This window comes from Nilaparvata lugens, chromosome 4 (assembly GCF_014356525.2).
Source record: "Nilaparvata lugens isolate BPH chromosome 4, ASM1435652v1, whole genome shotgun sequence".
In the NCBI taxonomy this organism is placed as follows: domain Eukaryota; kingdom Metazoa; phylum Arthropoda; class Insecta; order Hemiptera; family Delphacidae; genus Nilaparvata; species Nilaparvata lugens.
The window spans coordinates 30453844-30477835 of record NC_052507.1 but is presented as its reverse complement, the minus strand read 5'-3'; the positions used below and the strand labels follow the sequence as shown (position 1 = coordinate 30477835).

The 23992-nt window shown below is 35.4% G+C and overlaps 1 protein-coding gene across 6 annotated transcripts in view; it reads left to right on the top strand.

Moving 5' to 3' along the window:
- Positions 1-23992, top strand: part of LOC111051549 (formin-like protein 7) — a 132785-nt gene that overhangs the window by 35722 nt on the left and 73071 nt on the right. For 3 of the 6 annotated variants that reach the window (XR_005571189.1, XM_039427315.1, XM_039427316.1), the window contains exon 9: positions 1582-1957. Coding sequence is in view for 5 of the 6 variants with exons in the window: in XM_039427315.1 (XP_039283249.1) it covers positions 1582-1956 (375 nt within the window). In the remaining variant the exon portion in view is untranslated. Of the gene's footprint in view, positions 1-1581; positions 3552-23992 lie in introns of those variants that run through there. The other 3 variants (XM_039427318.1, XM_039427317.1, XM_022338081.2) reach the window with 2 other exon arrangements.

The following is a 23992-nucleotide window of genomic DNA, read 5'->3' as shown; positions in this document are numbered from 1 at the left end:
CAAGGTATTCTATATGTTTTATGTTATGTCTGGAAACTGTGGTCATGCGTTGTTCAGGGATGTTCCTAGTTGTCAAACTAGGAGAGTGACATCTGATTTACTAAGACTTCCTAAATCGTATACCACTTGTTTCTAGAAATCGTTTGTATTTCTCGGCCCTAAGTTTTTCAACAATATTCCTCTTGAAATTAAGAGAACACAAAATCGACTTGTTTTTAAAACAAAAGTTCTTGGATGGCTTAGAGGTCTTATGCCTGACTATCTAGAGACCTTATTCAATGTGGTTTCTTAGTTAAAATACTCTGATAATGGTGGCTATGCATTTGGCTAAATGAGCTGGAATTGGAAAGTGAGAATGTGTGAGTGATTGGTTGCTAATTTTTCTTTCTTTCTTCTTTTTATATTTTTCTACTTCTCTATAAATTCATAAATTATCAGATATTCATTCCTGCTCGCAGAAGTAGAGTTTTGTACTCTCAGCAAGCTGTATTTTTTTATCCAAATTCACAAATTAGTCCTGGTTTAGCATGTTCGAATTCTTGTCTGATGTTATTGTTTAATAAATTAGACTTTTATGTACTTCATACATTATTAACTTATTACTCTAATATTGTTAAGCTGTATTATTGTTTCTCATAATTTGTAAATATTGTGAATTGGATTGAATAAAATTTGAATTTGAAAAACGCCTTTTCGGTCATTTTAGATCAAAGAAATCATAAATATCCTCAAGTTCCCATAAATTCCCGGGAATTTATGATTTTTGGGAATATTTCCCTTAAATTATTACCTGGGAATATTTCCTCGATCTTAAATTCCCGGGAATTTCACATCACTACGTGTGACCTGGCTGGTTCAGGCCTGGTGTTGTAGTTTTCAGGTCGCACCTAATCAATTTCAGGGTCCGTGACATGACCTAACGACTGTTTTTAGGCAGCCTGGACCGACTGTTTAACGTATCCATCCGAAACACAGGAGTGGCCCAAGAAAAATTGTTGCCCGGGCCGGGATTCGAACCCGGTTCTCTGAATCATAATTACAGCATCTAATCCATTCAACTACGGTCACTCCATAAAATAAACAGAAAATAGACAACCAATAAAAGTAAATAAACTACTGGAAAATTCTGAGATACAAAAACCTAAACTCAGAACATCTTGCTCGAAGCCTTTCGCTGTGATGACACAACAATTTATGTCGACAGTATTTGATGTATGTTTTACCGTTAGTGGCCAGCCCAATATTGTTGAGAAGAAATATTGTGATAAGATTGACAATAGTGTTTGTGAAATTTTAATAATGTTAAACTGATACTGAAGTTCTCTTTCCTTTTTTTCTTGTCTTTTTAGTTTTTTTTACTCTTTCTTAATTTGCTTTGTTAACTGTAACACTTATTTTTTATTTTAAGTAGTTTTTTCTGCCAAAACAGGTTTTTGTAACCTTTGGGATTATTTTGCAAATAAATTGATTTTTTAGTTATATGGTAATTATTTCAGTAAGTATGGTAATTTCATGCTCTGTATTTATTGTAAAAATGGAAATAAATTGATTTGATTTGATGATGTGGTGTTTGAATGACAGGTGGCGCTGGTGATCAGACGGGTGCCGTGCGGCCGAGTGCTAGCGGTGCGGCGGGAGTGGGAGGGGCAGTGTGTAGGTGTGGTGCAGGAGGGGGGCACGGCCGAGATTAAGGAGGTGGTGGCGGGGGGGCTGGCCGCTCAGGGGGGCTTGCCCCCGCGTGCCCCCACCCACGACGGCCTGTCACTGACCAGCTGGTCGCTCACTGAGATCAACGGTCGGCCTCTCAACCTCTTCTTCAAGGACAATGAGGTACGGGATCGACTCAACGCCGTTGGCCTCGACATCTCCTTCCTCGTGCAGCCCACTGACCTTGTCAAACAGATACGGCGCCAGCTCAAGGCGCTCAGGGGATACAAGGACTACATTGTGCAGTAAGGTTGGTCAATAGCCAAGTTAAATTTGATCAACGATTAAATCAATTTATGAACGTATTTATTTAAATTTTGTTAGGGCCCTATTACACAGTCATATATATATATATATATAGATATGCATTTGATCATTGACGATCTTGACACTGGTCTATTAGGGAATCAAATCTTTGATAATAGTTACATATCTATGGGGCCATCTATGATTATACATACATAATGACTGTGTAATTAAGCATTAGATCATTGATGGTTTTAAGCAAGGGACTAATAGGGAATCAAATCTTTGATGAAAGTTACGTATCTATGCGACTATCATTGATTATTAGATCATTGATAGTTTTAACAAGGAACTAATAGGAAATCAAATTTTTGATAAACGTTACGTATCTATGCGACTATCTCTGACTGTGTAATTGAGCCTTTATAATTGGATATGCTGATGGTTTAAACTCAAAATGTGATAATTGAGTACTGTGGACCTAAAGGCCAACGCACACAGCAACATACGGACATATTCAGACAAAAGAGGAGAAATCTCTACCTAGGTTATCGAATGTTAACGAACCACAGACGTCCATCTGTCTGCGTGCAGACGTTTGAATTTTCCTTCGTCTGTCTGTTGTGTCGTTGGCCTTCAGGGTAATATGCACAATATTTGTTTGAAGCTTATCTGGTAGTATCACAAGCAGCTATGGTTAGATTTACTATAATATGTTATATAAATTATATTGTGTTAACCTGTTGATACTTATTTTGTTAGTTATCCTTCGGTTGAGTTGAACAAATAGAAGTGGAGAAACAGAATACGATAACGGAGTGAAAAAGTATCATTTTATTTCATTCTCAAACTAGCTTGTGTTTCAATTAGGAAATGGGATCACATACCGCTTACACTTCTCTAAATACAGAGTGGCGCAAAAAAGATAACTTTTAAAGAAAGAAAAAACAAGGTATTTTTTTAAATATAGGGTCCACCACGAAAAACTGATGTTTTTCAAATGCACTCTTCCATTTCTAAGTTTAAAAATAATCCAATGGTAGAAATACGTGTCTTAGGACATGCAATTTGACTAACCTATGTACGAAAAATAATATCATTATGATGGTGTCCATTTTCACGCGTACAAATGTGGAGACGCCCTATGAAGTTAGCTTTACTTTCTCCAGTAGTTGACGAATGATCTGAGCGACGATCAGCTCTATAGCTTGTCGCAGTTCACCCAACGTACGAGGCTTGTTTTCATACACACGATACTTTAGAAACCCCACAAAAAAATCACACATCGAATGGTCTGGGGGGCCAATGCAGATCACCGAATCTAGAGATTAGGGATAGTAATAATAATAATAATAATACGGCCACTCCATGTGATTAGGGAATGTAGACTGTCTTAAACGTTCCATGTTCTTCGGAGTTGGAAATGTGTGACGTGGTCCCAGTGGCTGCCTTTGTTTGAACTACCTCCACTAAGGAGGGCATTATCCCTATGTTGTTTCGGCTCGGAATGTCTCCATGCCGAGGAACGTTGAACCCCTCAACGAAAGAGGCGTTGTACTTCTGTAACTGATGCACCACTCCGCATACACGAAAACGCGATGCTCTACGTTCCACAAGGGCATGATGGCAACTGAACAATTGCCCAGCAAGGTCAGGCGAGTGACGTGCTGGCTTCTGCTTCCCTCTCCAACTCCGATCGGATGCATAATATCAACTTAAAAACGTCCGTTCCTCTGGCAGACTCTGTATATTCAGGGTGCTGAATGAATGTTCAAGTTTTGAAGATTATATCGTGAAGATGATGTTCGTCTTGCGTCTTGCATTCAGCATCATCTAGTGCAAAGTGTTGAGTGGTATTGCTGCGACAGGTAGGGTTAGAGTTTTGGGACCTGTATCATAGACTACACTCACTCTTCAAGTCACCCCATAAATAAAAATTACATACTGATAAGTAGTGGGAACAATGGCTCAACATGGTTCCTGGAAACGACTTAGCTACCAAGCGACCCCCCCCCTGTCTTATTGAAACGAAGTGTGGTAACATTGCTCAGAAGTTAATGTCACATATAGTGCACACCATATAGTGACTGAGGCGGTGTAGAAGTCGTTTATGAAAAACAGACGGATTTTCTTTTGCCTAGTAGTGACGATTTTTTTAATTCATGTAGCCATTTTTGTAATTAATTCAGGTGAAAATGAACTTCCTCTGATATCCACAGATCAGGTGAGAATTTCCCTACTCAACCAAGAAGTTTTCACAGCTTCAAAAAAAGTCTAAATAAAGAATGTAGGGTACTTGTTGATAAAAATCAACTGTCATAAATAACTCTCTTTATCAAAGCTAATTACACTGACAAACCCATTCAAAGATTTGTGACCTCGACGTTGCCATGATCAATCAAGCCATCACAGGAATTGTTATTTTCAACAACAGCTTCTTCAGTAGATGCTGTCATCACATTTCTCTACAACTTGCAATAGTTCTTTATTATTTTTGAGTAGGTTTAGGAAGATCCAATAGAGCACAAAACATTTTTGCTGCACTGAATCCTTTGCCAATTGTTCGCATCGCATAGGCCAGTTTCAGATTCACATCAAATTTACCATTGGTCTTATTCTTATGTGAACTATAAAACTTACAATGCTTTGTACAATGTACAGATAAAGCATTTCATTTGCACCCGAACTGCAAGTCCATACCTATCATTGACCAAAATTTCAATTTCAATGCAGTCTTTTCCACCACAAAACTGACAACCCACAAAGTTCTTTATAGCATCACTGATTATCGAAAAATCGAAAATGTAGCTCCACTTCTCTCAGATATAAAGTCATTATACTTATCAAACTGGATTTGATGAACTTTGATCTGAAATTTTTGCTCGAGATGAACCTTGAACAGGATTCTGACTCTAAAGATTGTTTGAAGATTGATATACAGGGTGTCCCAGATAAGGTGTAAACCCCGGCTACCATAGATTCTACATGCAATTTGCAACAAAAAATGTTCAGTAAAATTTTCTCCGATCGACCTTCCTTTTCGAGATATATAGATTTTTCGATATTTTTCAAGTAGGCGTACTTCCAGTCATTAAATCGTCAATATCTCAAGAACCTTTGGTCTTAAGTGAATTTTAAGGACATCGTTGAAAAGAGGACAAAATTTCACATTGATTTGAGGTATAAAACATGCCAAAGTCGATTATTGAGTAGTATTTTTTAGCGGTCAAAGTTGAAAAAGAGTGATCTTTGAAAACTTAAGACACATTTTTCTCGATTTTTTTTCCAGGGTACGAAATATTTTTCCAATAATGAAAAAACTTTGCCATTTTATAAACTATCGAATGAATATAAATTTTCCAGGAAAATTTCAAAACTAGAGTGTTAAAAAATGAAAATTTTCAAGAAGAGCACCTCAGAAACAGCTTTCTTGGTGATTCCCAGGTAAAACATGTGTTAAGTCTGTGACAAAGTTCATCCTCTAATGAATAATTTCTATCCACTATAATGCATAAAATCAAATCCATTTATTTTCCATAAAAAATACCTGAATATAATAATTATCATGTCATGTAGTATTCTCTGTGGCCTAATGATAGGCCTACCTGTTTTGTGCTCCCAATAACTCTTATTATCTGTCCCAGCCTAAACATAGGCCTACATTGAATATTAGAAGGTTAAAAATAAATTAGTTAATTTTTTTAAAATGTTTATTCTAAAATTATCATGAATCATTAACATCAATTGGAAGTATTGTTGATATAGTCCATATGAATAATCATTGTCCATTGATTAAATAAAATTGATATACTGTATTCAACGAAATTCAAAATATCATCCATTATTCTCTCTGCACCTTCTACTACGTTGCAAGATACTCCCACTTGCCCGTCTGACTTCGTTGGGCCTCGTTCTGACGTCATCGAATGCTAATTGGATTCTTTGTATCAACTCCTCTCTACTATTCACAGGTTCACAATAGACTTTGTTCTTTATTACTCCCCAAAAGTAATAATCCATAGGTGTGAGGTCGGGTCGACCAACTCACTGGTCCACCTCTGCCAATCCACCGCCCAGGGAAATTATTATCCAACCACCCCCGTACATTTCTTCCGAAATGGGACGGGCAGCCATCCAGTTGCAGCCACATATTCTGCCTCAAATCAAGAGAAAGTTATGGAAAATTTCTGAATTTAACCTTCTTGGAAAAAAATGAGGTCCAATGACATACTCGCCAACAATACCAGCCCAAACATTCACTGAGAATTGTTTCTGGAAACGATGTGGTCGTGGTGTATGCGGATTTTCAACTGACCACGTATGCATATTATGAAAATTCACAGCACCACTTCTTGTGAATGAGCTTTCATCCGACCATAAAATTTCCGGAATACGTTCAGCAAGGATCCAGTCACAAAATCTTATTCTCGCTTCAAAATCAGCATTACTCAAGTCCTGTCATGAAACGGCCTTAGATTATTTTTTTTCAGTACTCTATGTATTGTAGTCTTCGAAGCATCTAGTATTCCAGCCGCCCGCCGAATGCTGGAACGTGGATCTTCCTCAAAATATTGTACAACAAGATCATTTGAAGCTTCAATCATTGGAGCAGGTTTTTCGCGTCTATCAGCTACCCCAACACCCCTTCCATTCCTAGATCTTTGCAACAATCTTAGAAAGGTGATGTAAGAAGGATGTTGTCGATGAGGGAAGCGTCTTCTGTAAAGTCTCTCCGCCTCTTTTGAGTCGTATGCACATTCTGCATATACCAATAGCATGTCTGTATACTCAATTGTGGAGAATTTCATGTTGATAACGATAATAAACACGGACACTTGATAACTTATTGAACTTGAGTAAAAAAAAGACTTATCTTACTAATAAACTAAAAAAAACTCAAACTACACTCGAAAACAATACTCTAACTAAAATATAAACTTGGAAACAGAAAACAACAAAACTGAAATAGTGAATTGGAAAAATCAAACACTCATGAAAAAACTAGACTCAATAACTCAGGAACACAAATGAACGAACTGGGAAAACTTGACTATTGACTGGAAAGACATCATTGGTTGAGTTCAAAGCCACTGATCAATTCCATCGGGGTTTTTTACGTTCAGTAAAAAACGTGATCACAGATTAGTGATCACAGATGAACCACAGAGTGGAAAGTCGGCTAGTATCTTGACGCCATAATCCGCCATCTTGAAAGAAAGTGTAGCATTGTAATACAGCAGTATTTTTAATTTCTAACAAGATGATGCAGTCATGTGTCCTGGTCTTGGTGCACTCAAATCTTGGTTAGATTGATACCTTCCATTTTGTGTGTATTCTGTGGCTGAACGGTTGCTCATGAGTCATAACTGACAGATGTTTCCCCTGTTGATCATATTTTGTAAACAAAACTAGAACTTAACGTATTTCATTGTAATCAATTAAAATGGAAAACCATCAGGTGATTGGAGTAGTTTTGAATACTTTGTAAAATATTTTAAATGTTATTGAATTTATGTAATCATGAATTTCTCTGCTCCCAAATACATTATAATGGAGTCCATCATTTGTAAACAACCTCATATTCAGCCATGTCTGTTCACGTTCAGCTACTCTATTTACGTTCTTTTCCATCGGTGGAAAAGTACGATTAACCTGATCAGTGAACGAACCGGATATGACGTATTTTTTTTCTTATCAGTTAGACCAAAGACCTTGAAGAGATATAAACGCACAATACCTATGCCTTCCCAATGCTAGCTCTTACTTGAAATTAAAGATTCCATTGAGGTATTTTAGCACTAGATATTATATGATATATATTTTTTGTAATATTATAGATCACAAAAATCTTCAAGATCTTTAGTATGTAATAATCTTCCAGGCTGTCCCCTTAATGGCCGATTTCAATTCCAAATAATCTAGCGCTGCATGTGAGTCTATGCATCGTTCAACGACCAAATAGTGGTTTGTTCAGAGCCACGTTCACTCACCGATCTCATCGTTCACTCAACTCAACCAATGACTGCGAGAATTGTCCTTATTGTTGGGTGAGCATTAGAAAAACTTTTTATTCTATCAGAGCAGCTGATTAATGAACAGAATGGTTGAGTTCAAAGCCACTGATCAATTCCATCGGGGTTTTTTACGTTCAGTAAAAAACGTGATCACAGATGAACCACAGAGTGGAAAGTCGGCTAGTATCTTGACGCCATAATCCGCCATCTTGAAAGAAAGTGTAGCATTGTAATACAGCAGTAGTTTTAATTTCTAACAAGATGATGCAGTCATGTGTCGTGGTCTTGGTAAGATTGATACCTTCCATTTTGAGTGTATTTTGTGGCTGAACGATTGCTCATGAGTCATGACTGACAGATGTTTCCCCTGTTGATCATATTTTGTAAACAAAACTAGAACTTAACCTATTTCATTGTAATCAATTAAAATGAAAAAACCATCAGATGATTGGAGTTCTTTTAAATGCTTTGTAAAATATTTTAAATGTTATTGAATTTATGTAATCATGCATTTCTCTGCTTCCAAATACATTATAATTGAGTCCATTATTTGTAAACATTATTTTCATCTCTAGTATATCAGTTATATCAAGGGAAAAATATTTAAAAAACTCCCACTTACCATTAACATATTTTATAGATCATTTTTTTGGTATGATGCACATCTGCATCATCATGGAGTGAAGATCTATAGTTTCATTCACTAGTTTTTCCACTTATGAAACCTGATTTTTACTTTGTCATTTATATACAAGATTCAGATGTTCAATACTGTATGATGTGTGATTAAAAAAAAACAATAAATTTCAAATATTTCCTATATTATGTGAAATAAAAATTATTTACAGATAATAAAAAAACTAAATTTATGAATGATTTATGATGGCAATGTGCTGTTTTAGCCATAGTGGTATTGGTCAAAACAGTTTTTCTCTTGATTGATGCACAAGTTTACATTGCACTTTCCGCATTTGAAGTAGGAGAAGCCTGGACAACCTGGAAGTTTGCATCGAAGTCGACTTTCATTGTTGTAGGCAATCCGATGATCCACCCCATCTTTGCGGACATCTATAGTTGGTTGAGGAGCTGCTGGTCCTTTCTTCCTCTTCTTATCCATGCCTGCCTGTACATCTGATGAGGAGGGTCTGCCTCTCTTAGGAATATCCTTGTGGCCAATTTTGCACAGGGTCACTGCCACTTCTTCTCTGAACTTTGTTTGGATCATGGTGTTGCCATGAACTCTTCGGTACAGCAGCCATGCATTCACACATGTCAGGTCGATCAAATGGTGGAATATTCGAAAATACCATTTTTTTGACTTCATACTAATTTTGTGTGTGGCCATCATCATATCCAAAAGATCTACGCCTCCCATGAATTTGATGTAGTCTTCCACTGCCTGTGGGCGTCTCACCTCAATTCTCTGTTTCAGCTTCCTATCATATCGAGAGCATCTTCCAATTGGATTTTCCCCAGTGAATGTGGAGGCTAAATTGACAACCTTGTTATCTATCCAGGTCACAACTGAAACTTCAGTCCCATCAATCGTAGCTGTATTTTCATAAGATGTCCCACGTGGTTTCTTTTTCAGCAGCTTGTCTTCTGGAAGTTTGAGGCCAGAAAAGCGATTTCTTCTTATGGTCCCCAGAGAATGAATTTTCTTAGTTTCCAAATGAAGCAGTAGAGGAAGGGTTGTATAGTAATTATCGAAATAAATTTGATAATGTTGGTTTTCTGGAACAATCCGAGACAGCCGCAAACAACATTTGCTGAAGCCCCAAGATCAGGCTCATTGGGCAGCATTTTTGAATTTTCCTGGCCAGAATAAATTTCGAAATTGTAAGCAATACAAAAAGCTTGTAGCCCCATTTATGGGGCTTCATTGGGTTGTACTGTTTCATATAGTGATGTGCTTTTGTAGCACACACTTGTTCATCGACGGAAAGTTGGGCTTCCAAAGGGACAGATTGAAATTTTTTACAAAGATGGTCTTTTACAGGCCTAAGTTTGAACAGCCGGTCATGCTCAGGATGATTTATGGGTTTACATAAGGTCTGGTCATTGAAATGAAGATATCTTCTTATATTTTCGAAGTCATTCACTGACATGGTATTAGTAATGACAGGATTCCCTATATTACCATTCCAGTAGTCTCTGATGTTGTTGAGTTTCACAATTGACATCATGATGAGAATTCCAATGTACTTTCTTATCATTGGGACAGTAACATGAAAGGGCCGGTTGGGATCTTTTTGTACTCTATATTTATTGTCTCTGCTACAACTAACTCTAGGAACTCATCATTTACAAAATAAGAGAAAAATTGTGTGGGTGTTTGTAGTTCTGCAATACTTGAAGGCAGATCTGTACTTCCCGAAAAATCAATGTCTTTTGGAGCTTGAAACTTCTTGCACTTCCACAGAGTTTTCACTGGACCACTTTTACTATTTGTAGAGACATTTCTCTTACCTGTGTTGCTGCTTACCACTCCTGAAGGCCCAGGTTGAGGTTCATTTGAGGCATGACTTGTGGGTTTAGTTGTTGAGCTCTGAGAAGATGTGGGTTCACAAAAAACTAAACTGTTCTCTGCTAATTCACGACACTTAGTCAGAGAGATAACTTGTCTATCGTCTGTGGCATAGTTATCCTCTTCATCTGTATCTAATTCACTGTCAATCGGAATCTCAAACTCGGTGTCTAAAATCAGCTGCACAAGTCTATCATCATCATAGTTCTCGGTATCTATCCTAATTATTTCATCCATATTATTTATTGTTCATGAATAACACAGTCAAGTTGAATTGAAACTCATAAAATAACTGAATATCAGCACCAAATTCACAATAAAACAGTTCAAAGCATTGAGAAACTGAAATCACAATAAGTCTAGCTGTACAAGTCTATCATCATCATAGTTCTCGGTATCTATCCTAATTATTTCATTCATATTATTTATTGTTCATGAATAACACAGTCAAGTTGAATTGAAACTCACAAATAACGGAATATCAGCACCAAACTCACAATAAAACTGAAATCACTGGGAAACTGAAATCACAACAATCCTGTAGACATTTGTAAACAAACTCCTAACCTAGCTCCCAAATGCATGGTGATGCATATCTGCATCACACATGTTTTTTACTGAAACAGCTGTGAGGTTCATTCTAAATCTCAAATTAAAATTGAAAATAATATTTGATGATATTTGAAAATTGAAAAATAATTTACTGGCCAATAATTTTAATTCCAAGTATTTTTTAAAAATTGTTCAAATCAAATCAAATCAAATCGTTTATTGCACAAAATATATACAGAATACAACTGAAAGGAAATTGACAACTTTGTGCTACACGTCGGCAAAAGAAAACTTGTTCGCCGACGTGGAGTCTTAATATAACTTATTCACTTATACATTAATATTAATATATAAAATGATCCCACAATATTATAATATAGGCTAACAGTAATTAACATTCAACCAACTAAATATTCCATTCTAAGAAATAACAATAAATTAAAGATATACATAAAGCTGAATTTAAGATTCATACAACATCAATCAATATTAAACCAAATCATTAATTGAATAAAAATAATTTTCTTTCACCCAGGTATGGAAATCTTTTATTTTAGGCTTCTTTATCAACCATCCTCTTGGAACTTTATTATAGAGTTTATTTCTCAAATATGAAATACTTCTACGGGATAGGGTGCTATCAACTCTTTCAATTGTGATTAAGTTTTGAGCGACTTGTCTAGTTACTCTTTGAAAATTTTGAATATTTTTTAATTTGAGCACATGTTTCTTAATAGTCTTTAAAATGAACAATTGTCTTATAGTGAACAGATTGGAATTTTGAAACAATGTGACACTTGGGAAATCTCTCGGATACCTCATTATTGTTTTGATAACTAACTTTTGTAAAACAAATAGAGGTTTTAAAGTTGAATCAAAAGTTCCTCCCCATATAGAATTACCATACTGAACTAAGGATTGGAATAGAGCAAAATAAACAGATTTTAGTAATTTTAGACTCAAAATACTTCTAAGCATGTACATTTTTAAATTGACCACCCTTAATTTTCTACAAAGGTAGCTAATCTGAGGTGACCAGCGTAGATGCTTATCAACAAAAATACCAAGATACTTGTAATTGTTTACACTCTCAATAACCTCATTGCAAGAATCACATGGATACCTGTTACAAGCATTATTCAAACAAAGCCTGTTCATATCTAGATCTCCTCTTGTTGTTGGACTGAAGGTCATACATTTTGTTTTACCAAGATTTAGTCTCAAATAATTACACTTTAGCCACTGAGAAACCTTATAGTAACCCACTTTTGTTTGCTTGATAACATCTTCCCAGGAACCTTCTTGGAAGATAAGTGCTGTGTCATCAGCAAAACAAATTGTCTTAGACCCAACTGAGTCCAGTACACTAGGCAGGTTATTAACATAGATCAAAAATAAAACTGGTCCCAATACAGTCCCTTGAGGTAGACCCCATGTCACATCTCTAATCTCACTATTACTACCACCACAGCTAACGATTTGGCTTCTACCCCTTAGATAACTTTCAAAGAAATCTAACTCTATTCCTTGAATACCAATATTAGATAGTTTCTGGATCATTTTATCATGTGGTACTGTGTCAAAAGCCTTGGCCAGGTCCAGAAACATTACCAAGGTTTTTTTATTTGTTTTGAAACCATTGTATATTGTCTCAGTTAAGGACTCCAATGCATCCTCTGTGCTTCTACCCTGTTGGAAACCAAACTGCCTCTTATCAAGGATTTTATTAACATCTAGATATTCAACTAATCTTTTCTTTACCAATTTTTCGAAAATTTTAGAAATAGAACTTAGCAAGCTAATTGGTCTATAATTTTGAGGTATTTCTTTACTCCCCCCCTTGTGTAGAGGAATAACTTTTGCATGCTTGAAATGCAAGGGAAAGTATCCAGATGAAAAACAACAATTGAAAATTTCTGAAAGAGGTTTAGAGATTGTGTCAGTTAATAGTTTTAGCACGCTGTTGGATATGTTATCCCATCCAGGTGCCTTATTATCATTCAAACTTTTGATTACTTCCTTGATTTCTGTTTCAGTAACAAAATTGAAATTAAATGCATTTTCAATATCTATTGTTTGTTCCAAATATTGATCTTCATTCTGTCCATGTATATCAATTTCCTGCGCTTGATTTATACCTACATTCACAAAATAGTCATTCAAAGCATTAAGATCTTGATTTACATGTAATTGTGAATTCTTATTTACCCCAATAATTGCTTGATTTATCACAGACCATATCTTCTTAGGGTCACCTTGAGCTTTATTTATTTCTGATTGATAATATAAATCTTTTGCTTTTCTAATTAGATCTACTATTCTATTTCTGTAAGACAGGAATTTCCTTCTCAGCTCTACATTAAATGGTTCATTTTTCAATCTCTTATATAATCTATCTCTTATAGTTATGGACTTTAGAATTCCATTGGACATCCAAGGTTTCAAATGTTTTTTAGTTAAATTAACCTTTTTAATAACTGTTGCTCTACTGATGCACGTTTTTACATTATTTACAAATTCATTTACTAATGTTTCAATACTTCTATTCGCGTCAATCTCCCAATTCATTAGAGCACTCTCCTCTAACAACTTTTCTTTATTAACATTCCTCACTTCAATAAACTTACATGGCTTACTAGATCGAGAACAAACATCTTTTTTAATTGATGCGTGAAGAGCAGTCGCATAATGATCAGTAATTGACATTTCTAATACAGCAGTTTTTAATGAGTCATTATGTTTGGATTTAGAAAAAATATGGTCTAAACAAGTATTTGAAGCAGGACGAGTTTTTCTATTGACAAAGGACTCAAACCCATGCGAACTCATAATAGACAAATAATCATGCGTTTTTTTAGAGTTACATAACAAATCAATATTTACATCACCTATCACTAATGAATAATCAAAATTAAAGCATGAACCATTCATATAATTATCAAGTTGTTCTATAAATAAAGGTATACTAGGAGAGGTCTCCTAGGTACTAGGAGATCTATAAACGGATGTTACTAAATATTTATTATTTTTAGTTTGCAGCTCAACAGCTAAGAAAGGATATTCGTTTGGACTATCAATTTTTTTCGAGGAAATACTATCAGCTACATACATGACAATTCCATCTGAACGATTCAAGGAGTTACTTTTTATATATAAATTATAGCCATTAATGTTTAACAGTGATTTTTCTTCTTCAGAAGTCCAGGTTTCAGTAAAAATTAGAACCTCAAATTTTGTTCTCATGCTGTTCAAAATTATGAGAATTTGATCAAAATTTCTTTTCAAACTTCTTATATTTAAACTAAAAATATTCAATTCATAATTAAGGGGCTGGATATAGTTCAAGTATTCATCGGTACTTTCACATTCCCTAACACTGTTAATACTATTTACAAATTGCGTGAGATCATTCATAATAAATGTTTAATCAAACCTGTAGCAACACTTTATTCCTCTCCGTTGATAACTTTTTTCAGATGGTCCAGTCCCTTGACTTTGAATACAGGTGAGCCCTCCGACTTCTTAGCGCACATTTGTGAACCACGAAACCAGACGAATTTCCAATCATTTTCCCTAGCTAACTCACGAGCGGCTTTCAGTTCTTTAGCACTCTTGGCAGTCAGCTGATTCATTAGCCTGAAGTGTCCGTTCGGCAGGTTTCTGTTGATTTTTTTCACGTCGATTCCGGGGCTGCTCCTATCTTCTCTGCTTATGGTTTGGAAAGCCGTCATCCATTTGTCCCTCATACTCCTTCTCACGAACCTGACGACAATCATCGGTGTAGTCTCTCGGTTCATGGATGGCAGTCTGTGAGCGACGCTGATTTCGTTTGATGAAAAATCAGACACTTGGAGAGCACTGGCTACGCCTTGTAGGATTTCGTCCATGTTTTCGTTCTTTGTTGCAGGAATACCGGTTAATAATAAATTTTCCCTCCTGGTATATTCTTCTAATATTTCATTTCTCTTAGAAAGAAATTTCACTTCTTCTTTCATTTTTTGGTTTTCAGTGATTAATTGTTCATTAGCTTTTTTGATTTCTCCGATATCCGATTTGAAACTATCAAAACTATCCGAAACAAATTTTACTGAGTGAGTTAGTTCCCTTAATTGTTGATCAATATCTTTTTTCAACGATTTTGAAAACTGTTCAAATAAAACAGTCATTTTTCGCATTAAAACATCATTTTCCATTTCACTCTCTTCTTGTCCTGGTGACACAGACACCTGTTTACAAGCACTGCACTTCCATTTATTCCGATTATCCTTTGAAAGTTTTTTGAAGTTCTTTTCGGTTAAATAGTGGCAGATGTAATGACATTTTTGTTTACACGAAGCACAAATTATTGAGTCTTCATCACTGAAATTGCCGAGGCAAACGTTGCAGTTATTCATATTTCAAACGTATCTATAATATGCGAGCTAAACAGAATACGAGTTTGATGAGTAGACGGTCACGATAAACAAGTCAGTACACTCAATAATAGATAAGCTGCAAACAATAGTACAATTCACTCCTTGTCACCACAAACACGTCCGCTCGTCACCGCTGCTCGACTAAGACTGTTCAAAATGACAATTTTACGTAGAGCTCTGAATGGTGAAAGAGGCATCTGGTTCATTCAATTTCGAGGTTTGTATGCTATCTTGTGGCAAAGGAAGGAACTACATTGATAGAGTATATATAGAAGAGTGCTAGAAGAATGAATCTATAGATATACGCTGCTTTCTGTAGTATCTGAATGGAAAGATATGGTATGATGCAGATCTGCATCACCATGCATTAAAGGGTTTTAACTGATCAGTGAACGAACCGGATATGACGTATTTTTTTCTTATCAGTTAGACCAAAGACCTAGCTCTTACTTGAAATTAAAGGTTCCATTGAGGTATTTTAGCGCGAGATATTATATAAGTTAATATATATTTTTTTGTAATATTATAGATCACAAAAATCTTCAAGATCTTTAGTATGTAATAAACTTTCAGACTGTCCCCTTAATGGCTGATTTCAATTCCAAATAATCTAGCGCTGCATGTGAGTCTATGCATCGTTCAAAGACAAAACAGTACTTCGTTCACTCACCGATCTCATCGTTCACTCACCGATCAGTGGCTTTGAACTCAACCATTAATTTTTCTTCTCACTCAATTGAATCTCAATGGTATGAATTTAAAACAACGAAAAGATGTCTTTAGGGTGCTCTTCTTGAAAATTTTCATTTTTTAACACTCTAGTTTTGAAATTTTCCTGGAAAATTTATACTCATTCGATAGTTTATAAAATGGCAAAGTTTTTTCATTATTGGAAAAATATTGTTACCGTGAAAAAAATCAAGAAAAAACTGTTTGAAAAGTTTAGATTTTAACTCGACTTTGAACTTTTTTCAACTTGTATCTCAATAACAATTGCAGATACGAACTTCTAACCAGTTTCATTGAATCTCTCAGCCAAATTTCCTATAAAAAAAGTATTTTTACGCCCTCAATCACTCGACACAAAGCTATCAAATTGTAGACAATTATTCACACTCAAACAAGATAAGTCTCGTTTTTAATTAAAAAATCGAATTTAAACTGAAATTCTGATTCGAGGATTTGAGCTAGACACCTGTATTTGGTCTCATTCGAAAGATAATCAGAAAAAGAAGTGTTTGCGCTATAAAAATTATTTCGTACCCTGGGAAAAAAATCGAGAAAAATGTGTCTGAAGTTTTCAAAAAAACTTCAAAAATCACTCTTTTTCAACTTTGACCGCTAAAAAATACTACTCAATAATCGACTTTGGCATGTTTTATACCTCAAATCAATGTGAAATGTTGTCCTCTTTTCAACGATGTCATTAAAATTCACTTAAGACCAATAGTTCTTGAGATATTGACGATTTAATGACTGGAAGTACGCCTACTTGAAAAATATCGTAAAATCTATATATCTCGAAAAGGAAGGTCGATCGGAGAAAATTTTACTGAACATTTTTTGTTGCAAATTGCATGTAGAATCTATGGTAGCCGGGGTTTACACCTTATCTGTGACACGCTGTATATTGAAGGTGAAGGTGATATATATTACAATTGTTCCTACAAAAGAATAAATACAAAATATACCTATTGTATAGAGCTCCAATGGGGCAGAGCCCTAGTTGACATGTTACAACTACATAATATATCAATAGATGTTTATATTATTTAGCAGATGCACTCAGCTGCTGGGTGGCTCTTAATTAATCAGCTTATTTCAAGAGAATAATATATATTCCTAGTATATATGCTAGGTATATTGGAGTGTTTTTATGTTTTTGATCCTTATTATGCTAGACCTAACGAAGAAATTGAGACATCTCCCACGACTGTTACCCAAAAATGACCACGGAATGACATTTGCGCCCGAAGTATAAGATAAGTTACTTCCTAGATTTTTTTCAGCAAATACCTAATTTATTGTAATAGTTGATAATCATTTTCGTAAAAAATTTTGTTTTATCCATATTTTTCATTATGAAATTTTACAACCTGAACGACCCCTCCCCCCACTAGTTTTGATCCTGTGTACGCCCTTGTCCAGTCTCAATCTGTACTGTCGTGGTTTTGCTAAATTTACTATTAAAAACTACTGACACTCAAATCAAATTCCCCTATCTCTAGAAGTTTGTCTTCTGTTAGCTTTGGTAGATGCTTCCTTGCTTGATTCAGTGTCCCACATGCTAAAATATATTTTTCTTTCAATCTCAAAAATAATGGGTATGAAGTGAAGAAGTTGTCCATCACAACAATATGGTATTTACCAGCAAGTCTTGCACAAAAATCACTTTCAACACATTCAACCTAATCCCACTTCTACAGATTCCTTCAGTTTTCCTGTATATATTTGAAATTTGAGGTTGTATCCTGTGCTGTCACACATCATCCATATCTTATACCCTCGTTTGATAGATTTATCACGCATATATTGTTTCATGAAACATCTTCCTTTGAACTTCACCATTGAGCAACACATTGATGAGGGTTATAGCAGACTGCAAATGTCTTTGACAATTAATACATCTATCAATGGTCGAATTTCATATAGTTTGTCATAGTCTGGATCATCTCTTCTTGGCATTATCTCGTTGTCATTGATGTGTAGGTGTGACAGGAGCAGACTGAAACGTTTGACTGGCATTAGGCAGGAAACAAAGTTGTCATGCAGGTCAGGTTGAGTGCTCCAATAGTCCCTATAGCTAGGTCATTTTTTTATACCCATGTATATGTAAGTTTATACCCAGAAATATCGTTATTTCATCAATGGTTTTGGGAGTTATTGTTTTGTTTTGCCACCATCATTATCATTATCATCATCATCTTCATTATCTTCCAGATCCATGCTAGCACTTTTTGGGGGCCTTGCTGATTGAAGTGCCTTCTGAGTCATGTAGAGATTTGTTTGAAAAACCAGATGTTCAATAAGTTCATCAGGGAAAACGATGATAAAACTCTTCACAAAAAACCTCTTCATTCTCCAAAAGTGACTGTGTGGTGTGCTGTGTCCTCCATAGGCATAATTGGCCCCTACTTTTTTGAATCGGAAGATGCAACCGTTACTGTGAACGCTGTGCGTTATTGTCAGATGTTGGAGAACTTTTTCTTCCCCAGAATTGAGGAGTATGGTGAGGAAAATAATTTGGAAGCCTTTTGGTTTCAACAGGATGGTGCCACGGCTCATACCGCCCGTCGCTCTCGCCAACTTCTGCAACAACGGTTTCCTGGCCGCTTGATCTCATTACGAGGGGATGTTTCATGGCCCCCTCGCTCCCCCGATCTAAGCCCATGCGATTATTTTCTTTGGGGTTACCTCAAATCTGAGGTTTACAAAGTTCGACCAAGGACCTTGGAAGCCCTTAAGGAAGCAATTGTTGATGTTATCACTGGAATAACGCCAGATATGCTGCGTAGAGTTTTTGAAAACTTCATGGAACACCTGAATATGTGCATCGCTCGTCAAGGTCGTCACCTGGACGATATCATTTTTAAAACTTAATGAAAAATAAATTGCATTGTATTTATATTTCAGGAATAAAAAGCTTTTGTAATAATCTTGTATGGTTTTTATACAGTTAACCGATCATATCAGGGAGTCCACTCTGCCCCACTCTGTATAAGACAAGTTACTTCCTAGATTTTTTTTCAGCAAATACCTAATTTATTGTAATAGTTGATAATCATTTTCGTAAAAAATTTTGTTTTATCCATATTTTTCATTATGAAATTTTACAACCTGAACGACCCCTCTCCCCCCCACTAGTTTTGATCCTGTGTACGCCCTTGTCCAGTCTCAATCTGTACTGTCGTGGTTTTGCTAAATTTACTATTAAAAACTCAATCATGTCCTTATCCGAACTGCTTGAATAATCAATTATATTTATATCCATGCATTTAGATTTCAACAGCACGACTTCGGACCCATAAAAGGATGATTTTAGCTTATTTAGAAGCTCATAAATGCTATGAGACGACTGTGCGACTGTGCAACGCCTGAGAAGAGATTTAGTTGAGCGCTTTTAGTTTACCATCCCACATACAGGTGTGGCTTGATGACGTGGCTTCATCACTAAACCTATGATGAAAATCGGTTTGGTAACTGCACAGTGCAATAATTGCACCCAATTATACCCAAAGTTTTCTTCAAAGTATGAATAGTAAAAATGATATTTAACCGTATTCTTCAAATCTTGATTTTCCTTAATGAACATTTCATGCATTTCAGACACATTCAAACGAGCATCTAAATATTTTTTCCTAATCGTCCCATAATGTGTCTCTTTTACTTCAAATCTGGAAATGTGATCGTGGATTCTTGTACAAATATCCCCAGGAATGGCATTACCACTTATATTTTCCCCCTTTTGTCCTTTGGAGTTTGATGTTCGAGGAGTAGTTTACAAATTCGCTCCACCATGTTATGGGTGATTCCATGAACTTTCATAAAAATCTTTTTACATACAATCTTCAACTCTCCCCCAATTTCAATTTATATTTGAAAGTATGGTTCCTTTCAAATTTGTCATCATCGGTATTTTTTGGGTCGATTACATCTGCTTTGTCCTTTATGGTTCGACGTTTCACTTCCTTTACCTCAATCAGTGTTTGTATGTATGTGTCCTGAGAATTTTTATTTTCAAGAGAATAGAAATAGTCCCAAGTATCACTTATCATTTCAAGATTAATTTTCTCTGTGCATTTGAAGTTACATTTGCAAACCAAACTGTCCAAACTCGGTTTCACTTTGTCCACAATTTGTTTACCTGCATAACATACATAAGACTTTCCTGAAACTCTCGCATTGCGCACATTGTTACGTTTGTATGTTTCACTTTTAACAACTCCACGTCTTCTTTTTGGAATAGGTTCTTCATCAGAGCTAGACATAGTTATCACTACTCAAACTAATCATGAATTTAAACTGAAAACAAATAAGACACTGTAAAGTAATTACCACGAAAAGTTATTGAAAACGGAAACAAAGCAACCAGACGTTAGCAATGGCGTTTACTGAGCACTGGCACTGAGTACGAGTAGGTACGTGGCAGCCTGCTATGAGCATGCGCTACGAAGAACGTAGAGTAGTGGAGGAAGTGGTTTAGAACAGAAACCAGTCAAGCGCTGCTGCTTGACTTCTTTCTGCACTAAATGAGAATTTCCTTCCTTCGTATAATCGTTGATAGAGCTAGCATTTGACTGGTTTCTGCACTAAACTATGTATTTACCCCTAGAGAACAAGAATTGCTCAAAAACGCCATTTTAGATTTTTTGTTGTTTGACTGGTTTCTGCAATAAACGATTCAATTGATAGGCAACTTTTCTTGTAGCATAGTTTCCTTCAACAGAAATATGTTCTAGCACATTGACAATTACATGGAAGCTGTCTGAAAACTTTCTAATGCTCTTGTATTTCTCAGACCATTTGGTCTCATAGAGCCTTGATAAATTAGGAACCAAATTCCTGCGGGCTGGCGACTTAAAAAAAGAAGGATATTGTATCCTTCGGCATTCATCATTGACCACAATATTTAAATTGTGGCTTGAGCAATGAAAAAATGAAGATTTATTGTACTTTTTCTTCAAAATGGCCTGTACACCACCTTCTTTACCAGCCATTGTAGAGCATCCATCAAATCCAAATCCTACTCAATTCTCTGCTGAAAGATTTTGTTCAACTAAAAAACTCTGAATTGTGCTAGCAATTGTAGGGGAATTTTGAGATTTCAGCTCAACATAGCCTACAAATTCCTCTCTTATTTTTTTCTTGATTCTCATCATAAAACCGCAATCCGATTGAGAGCTGTTCTTTTCCAGCTATATCTGCTGTTTCATCAGCCATTACAGCATAAGCTTTTGCTTGATTGCAATCCTCAATAAGTTTTTCTCTGACCACTTCACCACATAAACTTATGATCTCATTTTGAATTCTTGGTGAAGTGTAGACTGCATTTTTTTGACATCTATCCAAGTGATTCTTTAGCTTGGCATCACCACTGTCAATTCTCAAATTTAAAAGGTCAAAGAAAACCCCTTCATTTTCTTCCTTCCCTCTAAGTGGCAAATCATGAATTCCAAAAAATATGATACAAGAAATAATTGATGATAATATTTGTTTGTTTCCTTCAATCATCTTCTGGTGTCCATTTTGCAATTGTACATCAACTGGAACATTTTCAAGGAATGACTTTGCAGCAGCTGTTGAAGTTTTGTGGTAACGACTGCCAACGTGTTTTTTACAATCTTCTTGTATATCTTTAAACTTTATGTATGACCGTACCATGAAATACCCCAAAACACCTACAACTGTAGTACTACCTGGAGGAAAAAGAAGATATACATAGATAGCACTATAGATAGCATACATAGAGCACCTTTCATACGACTTGAGTACACCAACCAATGAATATATTGATCTAACCAGTGTCGATTAAATTTTCTTTTTAAATGGCTGGCATCAGACCCAAAATCGTAATTTGATGGTGGGACCCAGGGATTTGTAAGCAAATTATTCTTTTTTCTGATGACAACTTAAGGACATGACCAACATAATGACCAATGTCATTTTCATGGTAGCCATCATATTGATCAATTGTTTCAGATGTCTCAGGAACAGCTACATATAGAGGTGAAGAATTACTAGTACTAGACCCTTGTTGCTCCATAATAGACACAGAAGTTGATGGTTTAGTCAGTTCGGTTCCATCTTCATCGCCACTGCTTCCACTTCCACTACTGTACTGTCATCTTGATCCTTTTTCCGTTTGAGAGGTTTTCTGCCTGAAAATGATAGAAATTAATGTAATATACATACAAATGTTACAGGTGGTTTTTTGTTAGTTTTTACAAACCCTTTCAAAGGGCTGGTAAATGGCTAGTAAATAACTGAAATTCTTCAAGATAGAAATTAATATTTTAAATTTATTCCACAGTAGGCCTAGAGCACTTGATACTTCACTCAATGTGTTTAAACATACATGAAGTAGTGGAAGTGTTGTTTTTTTTAATATAATAATTAGGAAAATAATATTATTTGGAAGATGAAGTTTTTAGAGAGGGGAGAAAGAATTTATAACAAACAGTATGAAATAGAACCACACACAGTAGCCAAAAGAGAATTCTCTGATCAAATATAAACAAAGGTTCACAAAGTTAACCTTGATTCAAGGTACAGTATTTTCAACTCATTTTTTTTTATTGAATATGGGTAAGCGGCATACATTTCTCATTGTTTTAGTATCAGAATAACTTGACAAATAATTTATAATCATGCAATTGAAGAAAATAAAACCAGTTTTCTAGGATTGCACCTAGAAAGTTGGGTCAGTTAAATTGAGATAAAAATTTAGATTACTTAAACTGACAATAAATATAAAATATACCTATTAATATCATGTCAAATAATTCCACTGCACCACTCATAACATTCATCAATAAGAAACAGCTTCCAAACTTAGTGCTTGCATACATGATTGTTCATGTAATAACATGACTTGTCTTATACTCCATGACTGGAGTCTTTAGGACGTAATCTTAAAAAAAAAAAAAAATCTTCATGGTGGGCAGAAGTTAACAGAATTATCAACAATACTTGAGAAATATAGGTTTTGATCAGAGATGAGGTACAACTTACTTACCTTTCTGAAACCAGCTTCTTATATCCAGTTCAGCAGGTTTGGTGTTCTTCAAACGTAAATAATTGGATTATTAACTGAAAACCAAAGTAATGAAACTTAACCTACAACTTGTAGGCTACAAGGACACTGTCGGTATGAGCGGGAAGCCGAGAACCCAGCAATCCAGCTGTATGAAATATGCAAATAATCGAACCGGCGTAAAAATCAATTACAGATATTGACATTTCATATCGATCTCACCCACACACACAGTTCGCAAGTTTGAAGTAGAATGGATGACTTTTTATGCTTTGAAATATACTATTCAAAATATACACATACATTAACACTAATATGTAAAAATAAATGAAATGGAGCACATTCAAACTTGCATGTACGGTAACAACAGTGTGTGACTAATACCGACACTGCTGGGGTTTTAATGGAACATGTCCATGTTCAAACGAATTCAAAGGAATCGAATGCATAGCCTCTAGTAAAATGGTTTTTAGTGAATTTTATAATTTCTTCTCATCACGTTTCAAGATGTTAAAATCTAAGGACTTCAGCTCAAGATCAGAAACAAAGAAATCGTCTATGACTTTTTTCTGAATTGAGTTATTATGGGATTTATGAAAGTAATTTTCTCATTTATTGCTCCTTTTTCAGCAATAAAGAATGTTTCTGGTTTCTTTTTAATAAATAATTTGTTTTTGATTGTTCTGAAAATATTTTGTTCATGTAGCCCTTAATTTGAGGTCAGCAGTTCTTTTTTGAATGTTCAATAATGCCGATATTTGGTTTCTTTGATATCGAC